This window comes from Herpailurus yagouaroundi, unplaced genomic scaffold, assembly GCF_014898765.1.
Source record: "Herpailurus yagouaroundi ecotype Mexico unplaced genomic scaffold, PumYag 163, whole genome shotgun sequence".
Taxonomy (NCBI): domain Eukaryota; kingdom Metazoa; phylum Chordata; class Mammalia; order Carnivora; family Felidae; genus Herpailurus; species Herpailurus yagouaroundi.
Genome location: NW_024412404.1, coordinates 3,484,370 through 3,502,645, shown reverse-complemented (window position 1 = coordinate 3,502,645; position 18,276 = coordinate 3,484,370). Strand labels below are relative to the sequence as shown.

General features: G+C 35.8%; 1 protein-coding gene across 2 annotated transcripts in view; it reads left to right on the top strand.

Annotated features, from left to right (window-relative positions):
* Window positions 1-16,587, top strand: part of TMEM26 (transmembrane protein 26) — a 47,585-nt gene extending 30,998 nt beyond the window's left edge. The window contains exons 5-6 of one of the 2 annotated variants that reach the window (XM_040485126.1): window positions 9,679-9,755; window positions 12,495-16,587. In XM_040485126.1, the coding sequence (XP_040341060.1) occupies window positions 9,679-9,755; window positions 12,495-12,919 (502 nt within the window). In that variant the 3' untranslated portion in view covers window positions 12,920-16,587. The remainder of the gene's footprint in view (window positions 1-9,678; window positions 9,756-12,494) is intronic. The other variant, XM_040485127.1, reaches the window with a different exon arrangement.
* Window positions 16,588-18,276: the final 1,689 nt, after the last annotated feature.

The window sequence follows — 18,276 nt, the reverse complement described above, 5'->3', positions numbered from 1 at the left end:
TTATTTCTAATAGGTTTTTCTATTGGGAAGATATTTTATTTCTAATATGTTTTTCTATTGGGAAGATATTTTATTTCTAATAGGTTTTTCTATTGAGAAGATATTTTATTGCTAATTCAACAAAATTATTTATAAGCCTATTCAGTTATTCTATTTATTCCTGAGTTAGTTTTGATTGCATTTTTTTCTTTCTAGGAATTTTCCCATTTAAATAAATTATCTAGTCTTTTATATAAAGTTGTCCATAAAATGATTTTCTTATACTTGTGTCCATTTCTATAGGGTCACTTATTATGCCCCCTTTTACATTCTGAATTGGTCATTTGTGTCTTCTGTGTTTTTACCTAGTCATATTTATCAATTTTGTTCATGTTCTAAAATAACCAACTTTTGGCTTCATTGATTTTTCTCTATTGTTATTTTTTTCTCCATCTCATTGATTTGTGCTGTGATGTTTAATTTTCCCTTCCTTCTGCTTGCTTTGGATTTAATTTGCTTTTTTTTTCTAGTTTCTTAAGATGGAAGCTTATATTATTGATTTGAGATCTTTTTGCTTTTCTAACATGACATTCAAAGCTACAGAATTCCCTCAAACCACTGCTTTATGTGTATCCCATAAACTTTGATATCTTATCTTTTTATTTAATATGGTTCAAAATATTTTCCAATATCTCCTTCAATTTATCATTTGACCTATGGATTATTTAGAATGCAAGCTATTTAATTTCCATATGGAGATTGCCCAAATTTCCTTCTGTTGTTTTCTATTAATTCTGTTGTAGTCTTTAAATTATTTTGATCCTTTAAGTTGATTGAGGCTTATTTTATGGCCTAGCATATAGCTTATCCTGGAGAACGTGCTATATGTATTTGAAACGAATGTATATTTACAGGTTGTTTGCTTGAGTTTTCTGTAAATGTCAGTTGTGTCAAGTTGGTTATTAGGTTATTTAATTCTTCTATATCCTTACTGATTTTCTGTCTAGTTGTTCTATAAATTATTGAGAATGGGACATTGAAATCCTCAGCTCTAATTACTGAATTGTCTATTTCCTTTTTCAATACTTTTTCATATCATCTCTTATGATATGGGATGTCTTTTCCCATCCGTGTACTTTCAAACTCTTTGTATCTTTATAGCTACATGGTGTCCCTTATAGACTAAATATAATTGGATTTGCATCTTTTGTCCCAGTCAATCTTTGTCTTTTTTTTAATGTTTATTTATTTTTGAGAGTGAGAGAGTGAGAGAGCACAAGCTGGGGAGGGACAGAGAGAGAGGGAGACACAGAATCAGAAGCAGACTCCAAAGCTGTCAGCACAGAGCCCCACATAGGGCTCAACCAATGAACGACGAGATCATGACCTGAGCAGAAATCAGACACCTAACCGACTGAGCCACCTAGGCGTCCCATTCTTTGTCTTTTAATTGGAGTGTATATTAGTTTCCCAGGGCTGCCATAACAAAATACCACTAACTGAAAGTCTTAAAACAACAGAATTTATTTTCTTACAGTCCTCAAGGCAGAAAGTCCAAATCAAACTGTTGGCAAGGTTGGTTTCTACTGGAGGCTCTGAGGGAGAATCTGTTTGGTGCCTCTTTCCTGGATTCTGGTGGTTGCTGGCAATTCTTGGTGTCCGTTGGCTTGTAGACAATATCACTCCAATCTCTGCCTCTGTCTTCACATGGCATTCTCCCCAGTGTTTCTTTCAGTGTTTCCACATATTCCCCTCCTTACATGGACACCAGTCATTGGGTTAAGACTCACATTAATTTAATATGACCTCATCTTGACTTGATTATATCTGCAAAGACTATTTCCAAATAAGATTACATTCTGAAGTTTGTATACATGAAATTTGGGTAGACATCATTCAACTTATTACAGTGTGTTTTTTCCATTCATATGCAATGTAATGATTGATTTGGTTGATTTTTGTCTGCCATTTTGCTATTTGTTTTTTCTTTCCTAGGTCTTTTTTACTCCTGTGTTTATTCCTATGTTACTCATTTACTAATTAAACATTTTTAATTGATTTTTTGTATTATTACTGGTTACTTTAGAGATTACAATATATGTTTTAAATCTTCACATTCTATTATAAGTCAACAGCTCCATTTATTCCCCCTATTTTTTACTATTATTGTCATATATATTACATCTTTGTATGTTATAAACCAAATAATACAGTTTTATAATTGTTATTTTATAGACTTTAATTTTTTTAAAGAAATTAGAAGAAAAGATATCCACACATTTATGTGTTCTCTTATATTTGCTTACAATTTGAAGATGCTCTTTATTCCTTCTTGTGGATGTGAGTTACTGTCTGGTATCATTTACTTTCAACCTGAAAGACTTCCTTTATTGTTTCTTCTAAGGCAAATCTGCTACCAACAAATTCTCCCAATCTTTGTCCAGAAATGTGTTTATTTTGCCTTCATGTTTCAAAAATAGTTTTGTTGTATAGAGAATTCATGGTTGTCAATTTTTACTTCAGCATTTTATTTATTTATGTATTTATTTAAAATTTTTAATGTTTATTTTTGGGAGTGAGAGAGAGAATGAGTGGGGAGGGGAAGAGAGAGAGGAAGACAGAGGTTCTGGAGCAGGCTCTGCACTAACGGCAGAGGGCCCAATGCACGACTCGAACTCATAAACTGCGAGATCATGACCTGAACTGAAGTTGGACACTTAACCCAAAGAGTCACCCAGGTGCCCATCAGCATTTTAAATATACCATTCCACTGTTTCTTCATTATTTCTGATGAGATGTTAACCATTGCTTTGGTGTTACCCAGTACAACTTGCTGTTTTCAGATTTTCTCTTTCTCTTTGACTTTCATTCATTTTACTGTGATGTATGGTTCTCTTTGTCTTTATTACTACAACATTTTTTATTTTGGATCTGTAAATTAATTTTTTTTCCTCAAATTTAGGAACTTTCAGCCATCATCTTTCAAACATGTTTTGTTTCATTCTCTCTTCCTCCTTCTGAGACTCCTATCACAAATAAGTATGTTTAAGTGTGGTCCATAGGTTTCTGAGACTGTTATTTTTTCCCATCTGTTTTACTCTCTTTTTTTCAAATTGGATAGTTTTCATTGATTTATCTTCCACATCACTGGTTCTTTCTTTCATCATCTTAAATCTATATGTACAGTCAAATTATATAGTTTACCTAGTGAATTTTTCATTTTGGGCCCCCTAGTTTGAACTATAGAATTTCTATTTAATTCTTTTTACAGCTTATACTCCTTTATTTATCTGTTGAATCACTGTCATCACACTGTCTTTAATTCATGGAACATAGTTTTATTTTATTCTTTGAACATATTTATAATAGTTACTTTGATGCCTTTGTCTGCTAATTCCAACACCTAGACCCCAATTTCTTTTTTTTTTTTTTTTGATGTTCATTTACTTATTTTCAGGGTGAAAGGGTGGGGGTGGGGAGAGAGGGAGAGAGAATCCCAAGCAGGCTCTGTGTTGTTAGCACAGAGCCTGACACGGGGCTCAATCCCATAAACAGTGAGATCATGACCTGAGACAAATCCCATAAACAGTGAGATCAGACCTGAGTCTGCATGCTTAACAGACTGAGCCACCCAGGCACTTCTAGACTTCAATTTCTACTGATCTTTTTTTTTCCTGAGTATAGATTACACATTACTGTTTCTTTGCATGTTTTACATTTTTGGTGGTAACTGGACATTTTAAATTATATTCTGTACCAAATCTTATCCCGACTCTTCCCTTTTAACTCAGGCTTCTTATTTTTTGTTGTCTGAATAAATTGCCTGAGCTTAATCTAAGGACTCTCTCTTCCATTGGATTGTAGCCACTGATGTCTCTGCTCTTTTTTCTTTTTTAACTCCTTCTTCTATTTATCTGTCTTTAGCATGGCTTATTAGGGTTATACCTACTCTAATCAGCCAATGATTTGGACAGGATCTGTGATCAAACACTTCAAGCCATTATGACCTCCACCCTCTGCCAATGGATATGTATGTGTGTTGGATAGCACATTTAAATTCAGAAAGTTTTCATATATATTCAGCTTTTAATTCCCCTGGGTTTTCTTGGATCTTCCTGGCACATGTCTGGCATACAGAGACCTTATCTAGCCCTTCTAAGGCTCTTATTTTCAAAATTTCTCCATTAAAATTCAAGTTAGTCTGCCAGTCACCCCAACTGAGATTGCAACCTCAGAGTAGCAAGGCTGTAGGTTTTCTCATTCATTTCCAACTAAGTTCATTACTCTTACTGACCACACCTCTAAGCATAAGATTTCACAAATCACTCCAAGCCAAGTCAGCACACTGTGACCATGAGGGACCTCTGGTTTTCATTGTCAAGACCTCTCTGGTAAAACTATTATTCTGACTGACCAAGACACCATTGACATTCCCCTCCTTTTGACTAAACTTTAAAAAGGTCTGTTGTTGAGTATATACTTCTGGCCTTCCTTTCCTTACAGCATTTACTTTAGAAAACTTGCAATTATCAATTCTTTCTCTGCTCCTTTGAGATTAAGTCTTCTCCTAGCCTCTTTCGTGTTTTACTATCCAGGAATATCTTTGTAATGGATGTAGAAGATGTCCCTTTGAAATGTGATCATCAAAAAAGATAGCACCCCTATCTCTTGGTCTCTTTGGGGTGTTAGAAGCCTAACTTGGTTAGAAGTTAGAAATCAGTTTTGTTAGTAGCCAATTAGCAAACACAAATAGTCTAATCATGTTGACCAATCTCCCCTTCTAGTGTCCTCTAGTACTTTTGCACTAACGCACGTCAGTGCTTAAAATCTCTCTTGCCTTTTGTTTCGGTAGGGGTGAACTCAATATTTCTCTCTTATTTCAACAGAGTTGAATAAAGTCTTCCTCGCCTGTTTAACTCTGTCTAGTGCAATTTTTCATTGATATAGCCAAGCTGGAGGGGTGTGAAAATCCATGGACAAGAATACCTCAAACTCCCACTATTCTTAACCAAAGCTCCACCAGTTTTTCATAAATAAATGCTACTCAATTTCTTGTTTGCCTTTGGTTGATTTCCAGAGATCTGAAGTGTTTGTTTTTGACAATTTGTCTAGTATGTATGTTTGTTGTAGAGAGGTTTTGCTGACCTTTTCATTCTGCTATAGCCATCCTCCAACATTTTTAACAATTCTGAATTTCAATATCATTGCCAGGAAGAGTTAACAGGTTATTCACACATTTAGAAGTAATCTTTAATGTACAGTCTTTTTTTGAACACAGATCATTTTTAAAGAGAAAAACTCTATTCTCATAACATTATAGTTATTTCACTATATTTGACCACACAAAGGAGAATTTTCCTATTTTTTGCACTGTGTTTTCTGTCCATTTAGCTCCTTTTGCTTGGTAAAATATTTTTTCTGGGCTAGGTTAATACTTAATTTTCTCACCTTATTTTTCTCTCTCTCCTTTATTTTTTTTTTCTTTTTCTGAAGAGGTTTGTTGGATGCTTTTCCAAAAACTAGGTGAATTCTATCCATTGATCTCTTATCTACAGGAACATTTACACTTCCAAAAAGAAATCGTTAAGCAAATTAGCAATGTATGACTCTGTTTTTACTTTTCATCCAGTAGATCTGGTGCACTGATCTACCAAATTCCAGTCTTTTATCCCCCTAACTTTCCAGGTGGAGAAGTGATACTCACATCTATAATTATATTTGTCAAGATCTTTTGTCTCTTCATGAATAGAGTTCAGTGTCTGCTTACAAGCTTCTCAGTTGACATTTATGAAGACATTACACATGAGAAAATGAGGTGAGACAATTAGGGGAGACAGTTAGACAATGGAGATGATGTTGGATAAATTCACTCCAAAATTCCTTTACAAATTTTGAGTGATTGCCATTTAAACTCAATGATTTATTTACTTTCCTTTTAACCTTTCTGAGTAACTTTTACTATCTGACTTAATACAAATTTATCTGCTTCAAAATTTTTCTGGCCATTTTTTCCAAAGTTATTTTTGATAAATTTACTAATATATTTCTCAACACTCACATTTCCCCATATTTTGTGTATACTCAGATACTTGTATATGCAAGATATATGTTTATTATTGTAAGGTTAGAATTTGGCTTACATAGGGTGAGGATTTATTTATTATTTATCCCTAGTTTGTGAAATGGTAGAATTAAAATACAGAGTTTAAGAAATATGTTCAACATAATAAAAATACTACTGCTACCATTGCTGTTACTGCTGTTGATACTACTGCTACTACTACTGCTAGTACTACTATTACTACTACTGCTGCTACTACTGCTGCTGCTACTACTACTACTACGGCTACTATTACTGCTAGTACTACTGCTACTACCGCTACTGCTACTACTGCTGCTACTGCTACTACTACTGCTAGTATTACTACTACTACTACTACTACTACTACTAGATAATGTTTATTTAGCTCTTGCTGTGATCCAAGTACTGTTTTAAGGGTTTTAATTGTGATAAGTTAGTCTTTACAATAGACTATGAGGGGGATACTATCATTATCACCATTTATAAGCTGAACTGTGGCAGGTGAGAGAAGTTGAGAAAGTCTCAAGGTTATAAGATAATAAAAAATAAAAAAATAATACCTGCATAATTAGTCTGTTTCAAGTGCTGTTCTAAGAGCTTTACATGTTTAACATATTTTAACAACATACTTAATGAAATTATGCTGTAAAATCCAGTAGTTATTATTACTGTTATCTTCATATTGAAGACAGGTAAACTAAAGCATATAGATGTGAAATTACTTGTTCATGTTCATGTAGTCAGTAAATATTCTGGGATTGGAGGCCCACATCCTATCTCTCTAGTGAGGGCTGGAGCTGGTGTTTGAACTCCAGCAACCCAACACCAGACCTCATGCTTCATCATTGCTTTCTGCTGTCTGGCAGACAAATTGCACATGAGTTTTTGGTAGAATTATTGAAGTTCGGGATTAGAAGAAACTTCAAAAGTCGTCGTCTATTGAACAATCTATTTTACATCTGTTGCAAAATCCTCTCCAGAATTTTTTCTCAACAAGTTTTTGTCCAGACTTTCTTTGAAAATCTTCACTAATAGAGAATATACTAACCCCAGGCCATCTCATTTCATTTTGACTTGATATTATTAGAAAGTACTTTTCTCTATTGTGATAAAATTTGGATTCTTATAGGTGCCACTAAAATCCTTTGAATCTGAATTGGCCCTCTGAAGTCACAAGAAATGTTTAATTCCTTTTCCGCATGATAGCCTTTAAGTATATGAAATAAAGTTTTTAGGGACTCTTGTCTTGTTTTTTGTTTCTTGAACTATCCCACATAGAACATGGCTCTAAGATCTCTCACCATCCTAGTCTCTCTCCTTTGGACCAAAAACTTTATAAACTTTCCTCCTAAACCATGAAGCACAATACCTAATATTTCAGATATATTCTGAACATTATAGAATATAGCAGGCTAAAACTTTCTGTTTCCTTTATGTAAATAAGTTTAGCACAATGGTTAAAAGGGTGGATGCTGAAACCAGCTGTCTAGTTTTGATTTCTGCTTCCAACACTTATAACCACATTACTTTGGACAAGTTTCAACAATTCTGTGCCTCAGTTTCCTCACTGGTCTAATAGGGATAAGTGTAACTATTTTGTAGAATTGATATGAGTGTGACCCTTAGAAACCCTTAGAAAGCTTCCTGAAATAGTATGAGCTTCAGAAACTGTGGGCAAAATTATTTAAAACTTCAGGAACTTATTGGAGGTCTCTTATATATAGACATTGACATTGCAAAGATGGAAAAGTTATAGACTCCATTCCCTAGGTATCTCCACTTAAAATTCTAGACTTTATACTTCTTATGAAGAGACCTATGGTTGCATTTGATCTTGGAAAATCATCAATAATGTCACACTGTGGACTTATAATTAGATAATAGTAAGGGAAAATCCTTGAGCTTTCTTTATGGTGGCTGCTGTGAAATGGTATCTCTTCTATCCTATTCTAGGTCATCCAGTTACAACTTGACAAGATCTTTTAGGATCCTGATCGTGTCTTCTGGGGAAATGGTTTCCCATCCAACCTCCATGTTTTATGTGTATATGAGAAGCCTTCCATCAATGTGCAACCAAGTCATTGGTGAAATGTGAAGTAGAACAGAATCAAAGACAGAGCCTGCAGCAACCCTCAGAGAGCTCCCTTTGGGGAGTCATTTACAGAGTTAGAAATCCACCTAATTGTGCTCACACCCAGAACATTTCTTAATCTTGTTAATAAGAACACTGTGGGAGGCTTTTTTTACAAGCCTTATTTAAACCCAAATGTCTGATATTAATTTATTTATCATTACTTCTTTGGTAATCCTAACTCTATTGAAGAGAGAAAGAGAGAGAATGATCTTAGTATTTACTGAGTGCAATTGTTCTCAAGGAAGCTGTGCTAATTCCTAGTAATTACTGTCTTCCATAAGGGCTTTCAGAAATCTTCTAAATAATCACTTATATAACCTAACTAGGGATTAATAGTAAATGTGCCTTTTGTATTTTAAGATACACTTCTGCTTCATTTTGAAAATTAAGACTTTATTATTTTTTTTGTCTCCACCCTTGTCTCTGCCATTAACTGCCAAGATAATGATGGCTCATAGTTTTTGAGCTCTAATTTTTCAGGGCCTCAATACTTGAAGCATTTAAAGATATCTTTTACAATCACCTCATTTCTTTTGGTTTCAACTACTCTTCCCTGATGCCTTTCTATTCCTCTCCAACATTAAAATCCCTCCTGACAAAGAAGTTGGCAATCAAATCTGCTATAATACCACTAATCTCAAATTGATAACTTCCTTTGTATTTTCACTAAAAAAAAATCGACTTTGACATTTCTATAGTATCCTTTGTATTTTTATAACATCTATTCTTTCTGACTTCAGTATTCAAGACCATTCTTTTAGGTCGATGACATTTGTATATTTGCCAAGTATGGATCCTTCTTCTGTACATTCAACAATTCCTTCCACAAATATTTGTTGAGAGTCTATTATTTTCCAGTCACTGTTCTAGGCCCTGGGGATACAATAGTGAAAGAAACTCTCATATTCCTTGACTTACATATTCTAGTGTAAATTTTCGATTATTGGATTTATCTTTCCACTTTTTTCTGACCTGAAGATACTTTTCTTTTATATGCTGAGCTTTTCATTGTTGAGCATCATCCAGTCCTTTTGAGATATATTTTTAAGTTAGAGTCTCATGATCTTACCAAAAAAGTTCTCACTTTTTCTTGAGAATTCTTGAAATCAGCCCTCTGAATTTGTGAGTCAATGTCTAACATTATTCTTAGCATTTATCTCCAATAATGTTTCCATGATTTTGTAAAACTAAAGACAACAATATGGGACAAAGAGGCTTTGCCATAATTTACACAGATGTTGGCACATGTGGGAGTTGGATTTTAAGTGTCAGTTTTGCTTTGTGTGTTTTATTTTTTTTTTACTTCCTCATTATTCCATTATAATCATGCATGGAGTTTCATGGGTTTCTTATATCACCAAGATGTTTTGACAAGTCTCAAGAGGTTTATTAGTGCATACTCAAATATGAAAAAAAAGATAAATTATGTCTTAAAAAATGATCATATTTTTATTACTAATTTAAAATTATGTCTGCATTTTAGGAATAGCCCTGCCCTAGTCTATGCGATCCTTGTTATATGGACCTGGAGCATGCTGCAGTTTCCACTTGACCTGGCAGGTGAATGTCTTGATGTTTGCTCAAAGAAACAGAAAATGATTAACTCTTGATTAAAAACTGTAATAAAGCTAAGGAGGCATCTGAGAGGATTATCATTTTAATCATTTTGATATCCCAATGTTAATTCCAGTTCAGTTTAGAAGAAAAGTCAACTGAAACTCAGGAAATACACTAGTGGATCCACCCTGTTACGTGGTGAGCGGGAGATAACTGAACGTTAGCAGAGCACAGGTTTACATTCTCTTCAAAAGTGGTTCTATCATGTATGAGTTGGAAAATCTCCCTCAAGTTAGTTAAGACATCTGTGCCTCAGTTTCTCACCGATGAAATGGGGCTGATAATCATAGTAGCTAGGATTGAAGGTTCTTGTGATGATTAAATAAGGTATGGTTTGTAAAATGCTTAGCGCATTTGCTGGAATATAAATATTCCTTCTTGATATTTTAGGAGCTCATTTTTCTCCCTTTGTCAGAACATCACAAGGGAGTAAGAGCAGTTCTGGGGTCTCGTGGAAAATTAAAATTCTTCTTAGAAGTAGTCCTTGGAATTCCATTGGCCTTATTTTAATAAATACATAAACTCCTGAGACTTTGCAAGAAGAAACTGTTTTCTAAGCATATCATACTAACCTAGAGCTGCATTGTCCAATATGGTACCTGCTAGCTACATGTGGCTATTGAAATTTAAATGAAAATTAATTAAAATTAAACAAAATCCAAAGTTCAGTTCCTCAGTCACACTAGCCTCATTTCAAGTGCTCCACTGCCACATGTGGCTGCTGTGGTAGGCAGTGGATTAGGCAGAACATTTTTACCATCACAGAAGTTTCAATTGGACAGCATTGATCTGGAGTCATCCCTTAACTTCTAGGAAGGATCCCTGGAATTCTGACTTGAGAATTCTCCAGGATGCCACTTTACTCTGAAGAAATTCTAGGATTTAGTAATTACATTTTCCTTAAACCTAACTTCTTTTTTATGGCACCCTACCCACTGGCATCAGGATTAGAATTAATCTAGAATAGGGATTTTTAATCTTCTCTGCATCTTTTTTTGGCTTATGTTAATAGGCCCAGAACTTTCAGAGGTAATTTTAGAATTTAGCAACCACGTTATGAAACAAAATTGTTACCAGAGTAGATGGAAAGAATGACTGTGGCTTTTTAAAAATACCCCAAATCTCATTACTAATTAATAATTACAAACAAATTTTTGCCAGTAACACACATCTCTCTCACACACACACACACATTTTGTCATAATGTGCCAGTCTATACTTATTGATCAGGTGGTGTCTCCCAACAGAATATAAGGTACCATCACTTTAGATGTTGAATAACAGTCTTAGGAGGTCCCTTCAGAACCATTTCCTGATCCTAACTTCTTAGGAGAGGCCACTATTGATCTTATGTTGGTTTTTCTTTTGTCATTCACTCTGCTGATCCTCACCCTCCCCTATCTTGTGGTTTATAGACTTGCTAAGAAAATTTTTATTTGGGAAAGAAATTCTGTAAACTTTCGGGGGTGATAATGTTATGCAGCTGTTTGAAAAACAAAGACCAAATGTTACTTCTGACTAAATCACTATTGTATTTTCCAACAAACAGTACATTATGTTCACCCATATCAAAGCAGCTTCATAATATTTGCAGGCTCCAGTAGACGAAGGCATTCTTTGTTTGAAAATTCCAAATGGAAGGCTTCATTATTATAAAGGATTATATTATGCCCTTGACCTTGAATTAAATTAGCATTTTCGAAATTAAAACAAAAAGGTTCATCTGTTGATTGGGCCTCCTTTTGTTCAACTGGAAAATCAGTAATTATATCCAGTGTTTCTTGTAAACTGTGAAACAAAACCATAAGGCATTAGACAAAATGAAATAACAATGGCATTTATTTTGGGCTTTTGTCCCCCCACCATTAGAAAAATATGTTCAACATGAATTGAGTTTCAATTTGAATTATAAACACTCGAATTTCCACAACATAATTTATACATATGCCTGACTAAGTCAACCAGGAAACAGGTAGATCCCAAAGGGAGGATACACAAGGATCTGGGCCTTGCATCTATACTCTGTTCTGTCTCCCAAACTCAGCAGTCAGATAAGTCATTCATTATCCAAAGGGAAAGAGAGAAGTGAGAAATCAGAGAGGAGCTAGTGGAAACAAAAAGAACTGGTGAATAGGGGCCCCTCTCCTCACAGACATCATTGTTACCTCAGTTTTCAAAGGAAGAAGTGGGCCCAGGAAGGTTAAGTAACTTGGCCAGAATCTTGCTAAAAAAAACGAGGCAGCCAGTCTATCTGGCTTGAGGCCTACAGTGCCCGGCTGTGCTGTCTCCTTACGCAGTAGACCCCAAGGACAGACCCAGCAGTTTGTCTTGTTCTATATTCTTGCTAGCCTAATTGTGCTTTCCCCAGGATTCAGACTAAAAGGTGATCTAAAATTTGTTACATGGATAGAAACATGATGACTGGCTTTCTTTGGTGTTTTATTGAAATTATAACAGATTCTTGATTTTAAAGATAAAATTACTAAGGATATTAAATAGTTAAGGGGTGACTAAGGGTGGTGTTAAATGTAAAGGGTGGTATCACCTTTCCCCCCAGAATTAAATTATAGAATCACTCCCAATTGTTAACTAGCACAGCACCCATTGTTAATGACTCTTCCCCATTTCATTCTGCCTTATACATTTCAGGGATGTGCTAATTGTTCTGTCTTGTGTTCTCAGTACAGCATGTCGTCTGCCCCTTGTCTGTGGCAATGAGGGGGTTCCCCAGTCTGTTTTTTTGCCAGTACAGTGCCGATCTGTGGAACATTGGAATCAGCATCTTCATACAAGATGGTCCCTTCCTTGTCGTGCGTCTCATATTGATGACCTATTTCAAAGTGATAAACCAGATGCTGGTGTTCTTTGCCGCAAAGAATTTCCTTGTGGTGGTGTTGCAACTCTATCGCTTGGTGGTGCTGGGGCTGGATGTCCGTGCTTCCTTGCGAAATCGGCCAGGAAGACTGAAAGCAGAGCACAGCTGCCCGTGTGAGCCAGCTGTGAGTGGGATCTCACCTGGAGATTGGGCGAGTGGCTCTAATGGGGGCTTGGGTACCCCCTTGCAGGCCTTGCCTGTCACCCCTGAGCACTCTCACCCCACACCGTAGTTCCTTACTGACAGCAGCATGCAGCTAGAACGTTCGACTTTCTGGCTCCTCTTACAGACAGAATCTACCACCCCCCCTTCTTTTTTAACTTTGGCGTGTAATAATTTTCAAAGGAACAACATAAAAAGCGATCTTAAGCCAAAGCCGAGGAATTTTCTTTTTTCGACTGAATGGAAAGAACTTTGATTAGTGGCTCTCGCTACAACTTCTGTGTGATGGTATCAGATGTTATAGTTGTTCAACGACTAAGTGATTTGTTTGTCTTGAACTGTTTGAAAAGCTATGGACAGGGTTACAGTGACATGCCCTCAAAAAGATTTAGTGCAGACAAACTGTCACGGCTGTTACCTGAAAATAGAGAAGCTTTGAACTTTGGCTCCATTGTCAGACTATCTCATCTGATCTTTTCTGCAATGTCCCTGACATCAAAAAATGTACATTCAGTGAATGCAGAACAAATGAAGGGAAAAGTGCTTTTAAAATTACCTCACTGTGAGCTGGAAGCAGTGAAAATCTCTGCCCCGCTTCCATGGCATTGAGAGCCCTCTTCATCGCTGCACAGACCTTCCCAGGAAAATCATTTTTCTGGGTTGATGTGGTATTCTGTCATGGCGCATATGCTCTTACAGAAATTTTATTGCTTTTGGCTTGGGCACTGCGAAATTCACAGCAAGCCATTTCGGTTGTGAGGCAGGAAATACTGGTAATGCTAGCAAAGTCACAATTTCCACCCTGAAACATGATTTGTGGTGTTCGTCAGTATTTTTCTTTACTTTACCGTTTTCTCCATTGCCAAGTCGAATTATGTGGGTTGAAGCAAGGAAGCACTGAAGCAGTGAATAAAGGTGTTTCAGTCCCTTTAAGTGTTACCATAGTTTCTGGAGTCCGCCAGTGGTAGGCAGAACTCCTCTGAGCTGCCACTATGGAGCCGAGCCTGCCTTTGGTCTCAGGGAAGGTACTGGGGCTGGAGGCTGGCATCAGCCCTACACACAGCCAACAGCCGTTGATTAGTGACAGGGCTCAGAAGATGCCACCGCATTGTGGATGTCAGAAAATTCGCTTTTCTTGCCTGCATTAACGACTTCACTTCCCCAGTGTTGAAATAGCCATACGTTACCCTTTGTACACATCTGTACTTTCTAGATGGAGGTCATTCAGAACCTTTTGAAATGATTTTTGCTTTTAAGATGCAGTGTGGAAAGCTACCTGACTATATAGCAGTAATTACATGTGGGGCAAGCAGTTCCAAAACTCTTCTTTTAGCGTTCAAGGCACAATTCCTGCTTGTTAGTATGCTGAGGAATTCAAAAGGACATGAAAGATAAGACACAGTATGACCTTAAGTTGGGTGTGGCTGTGTGACAACCAATCAGAACAATTTTATCTATAAATCTGTGTGAATGATATCTGCTCAAAGCATTGGGTAAAAAGTTTCCTAGGCAAATTCTGTTTTTATACAGAGAAATTGGTATTTTCCACTTCATGGCTTTGGTGCCTCATAACGCCTTTCTGTTTCTTCCTTTTCTTCCTTGTGTTTCTAATTTTAACAAGGTGATGATTATAAAACTTACAAATGTGAAACTAACGGAGTGCATTTGTAATTTTCATAATAATTTTGTGAACCTTAAGATCAGGAAATTATATTTATATAAAGTAAAGAACTTGACAACTTTTAAGGGCGTGTTATTTAAAATGCTTAGCAATTGGAAGCAAAATAATAACTGCTACTATTTATAAGAGTGCTTTGCGGAATCTGTTTTTATGTTGACTGTTTTATGTTGAATGTTTTCCTCCACAACATGTATGTGCTGCTTATTACTGCAGAGTTGCTCATGGCATACTTTTCATGTTTTAATTTTTTTTCTCCCAGCAAAACAAACATTGAACATCTAAAAATAGATAAACTATAAAGTAGTACGAGCTGTTGCAAGGATATTTTTAAATGCTTTCAAAAATGAGACTTGGCTGGGCTTCGTGAATGAATTCCTAGTGTTTAAGTAAAGTATTTTGTAATTAGCACTCCTCCAAAGGCCTGGGAAATGGGAAGTCCAGAGTCTTGCTTTCCTTAGAGTGCCAGGATGGCAGAGAGCACAGAGGACCGACTCGGCAATGAATAGTGGCAAAAATAGACACACGCTGTACAAGGTTTTCCAGGAAAATCTGCTAAGGGCAGCATTTGTTAACCTAACTGCCAGTACGCTCACTCTTTTCGACTGTTTTTATAGCAGAAAAAAACCTATATTCATTTTGTTTATTTAAAAACAAAACCTAAATCCAGGTTGTATCCCTAGGACCCCTGATGGCAAGAGTTAGAATTGTATTCATTTAATTGTATACTTTTATTGTAGATTGCTAAACGTTGGAGTGTTTGAAAACATCCCAGCCTTTGCTATGTCAAGTGGCTAGATCAGTAGTTACCTCCATATATTGATTGACAGCCTGGGACTTGCTTCCATTTTATTTCTAATCAGATAACGATTTAGACCATCTGTACAATGTGTTGTAAGCCATCCCTCTCTACAGCCTTGCACAAGACACGTGACACGCTAATCCCCGGCCACCTAAGAGAGTGGCTTGTTTGTGGTGCTGTGGTTATTGTTGTGGTAGTTGTTCCTGAATGGCTTGATTGAAGCCCTATCAAATGTCCTCCATAAAAACATTTTCTCCTTGTGAGAAAACAGCGTACGTGTTTCAACGACGCTGCATGCAAACAAACCTTATAACCATCTCGTGGATTTACTTTTCACCTTAGTAAGATAGGTCTCAAAGGACGTGACTTCATAGTGCAAAATGTCTAGCTGTCTTTGTCTTTCATCATTCTGTTAATTTTTATTTACAGATAACATAAACTGGAACTAACATAAAAAAATAAAAATTCGTATCGGCCAATAACATCCTCTCTAATCTTCCAAAATGAAAAATCTTGCACAGATCTATCAGTTGGCTCTGCAGTGCTTCCATTCACATGCGGCAGCATTTCAGGCCTTGTAAGATCAGAAAGAGCCAAGAAGTACCAGGATTCACTATTGTAATACTAATTGTGAATTTTTTATTTATTGGAAAGTTTCCAAAGCCCCGGAAAGGCATGCATTGTCTGTTCACATGGTTTAGGGTTTCCTCCCAAGTTTCAGAGTTCAACATTGACTTCTTTCTATTCTCTTTGGCATTTAATTTCAATGATTCGGAATCCATTCGCCTGTTAAAAGAGAGATAGAGAGGCAAAAGGCCAAGCCTCTGTCCACCTTCACTCTACTTCAGCTCTATGAAAGTGGAATGTTGAAATATACTGCAGGGCCTTAAAGATGCACATAAAAAAAAAAATCTTGAATTATAAGAGACTGTTCCTTTTGTTGTTGTTGTTTTTTCTAACTTCTTTTTACTTACTGGACATTCTTATCCACTCTTGCTAATATCTGATACAAGGCAGCTGGAGAACATTTATAGCCTTGAGGCTTCAAATAACTTTCCCTATGATGGGAGGAACTTTAAACAATGTTCGAATAATCAACTGTTGCAACCTTATATTTTACACATGTCCCTCCTCTAAATCCTTCTTTCTAGAATATTTTGTGAGAATATTTTCTCTGAATTATTTATATTTATACTATTTTGCTATGAATGACCTTTGTATTTTATTATACACATTAAATAGTTTGTGTAGAACCTTATCTTGATGTCTGTTATCTGTCTGCATTTCTTGTCTTTGTTGTCTACTGTCATTAGTTTCATTTAGTTTTTAAACTTGGATTTAAAAAAAAAAACACATCTATTTAGAATGTGACTAAAGTGGCATTTCAAACTAGCGAGGAAAGACTGACCAATTTTATAAATGATGTTGGGAAATTTTGTGAACCATCTGGAAAAAATAAAGTGAGATTTTTATCTCACGCAATATATAGAAATAAATTCCAGATGGATTAAAGAACTAAATGTAAAAGTGAAAACTATAAAATATTAGAAGAAAATATGGAATGTGTCTTTAGCATTGGGGAATGGGAAGGTCTTTCAAAGCAAGACATGAAACCCAGAAGCTATGAGAGAAAAGATTGACAGATCAATAAAGGTTTAAAATTTCTGAATGGCCAAAGGTGTCAGAAATACATCACTATCATTTTCTGGGGAATGGTGTCAGTGCAGTTATACAAGAGAAATGAGAGATATAGAAATTAGAAAGAAGTCAAGTTTACTATTTAATTCTAGAAGATTGAGTCTTGAACATCCAAGAAAAACATGCAAAAACCTACGGCAGTATTATAAATAATAATCTAACATCATGCAAAAATCAATGCTTTTCTCTATATAAACATACATCACATAAAATATGTATTTGAATGAGAGATTTCCATTACAATATAAACTAGAACCATAAAGTACATAGGAATAAACTTGGTAAACTTGGTACAAGATTTTTGTAAAGAAAACTTCAAAAATGATTTTGAAGACCTCAGTGGATAATAGCATCATAAGTTACATTTCTATTGGAGAACAGTTAGATGCTTTGATATTTTAAAGAATTTCTCCTAAATTGATCTATAAATTTAACACAACCACCATAATGACAGCAATAAGATTTTACTTTTTAATGATTACCCAAGCTAATTCTAAAGACTTTTTGATAAAGTAAGGATGAAAGAAAGTCTGGAAAATACTGAAAGTAAGAAAAAAAAATGAGAAAGAGCTTTCAGTATATTTAAATATATTATACAGCTACAATAACCAAGAGAATTCAGTTCTGTCAGGCAGAAAAAAAGGAACAGAATAAGGTCAAGAAATAGGTTGAAATACATAAGGGTTTTGATATATGATAAATCATGAGTAGAGGGGTGACGAAGTATAGTATGTGGTTTAAGGTTTTTTTTTTTTAAATTTTTTTCAACGTTTATTTATTTTGGGGACAGAGAGAGACAGAGCATGAACGGGGGAGGGGCAGAGAGAGAGGGAGACACAGAATCGGAAACAGGCTCCAGGCTCTGAGCCATCAGCCCAGAGCCCGACGCGGGGCTCGAACTCACGGACCGTGAGATCGTGACCTGGCTGAAGTCAGACGCTTAACCGACTGCGCCACCCATGCGCCCCTAAGGTTTTTAAAATATCAAATTGAATACCTATCTCAACCCTTATGTCCAAAATATTTCCAGATGGATCAAAGAGTTAAACATTACAAATTTTAAAAATATATCATAATTGCAATTGTGAGAATGTTTTCTAAGTTATACGTAAAACTAGAAACCATAGGCAAATAATAAATTTCCACTTGTAAAATTAAAAATTTTAGCATCATAGGGGCACCTGGGTGGTTCAGTCACTTAAGCCTCTGACTTCAGCTCAGATCATGATCTCACAGTTCATGGGCTCGA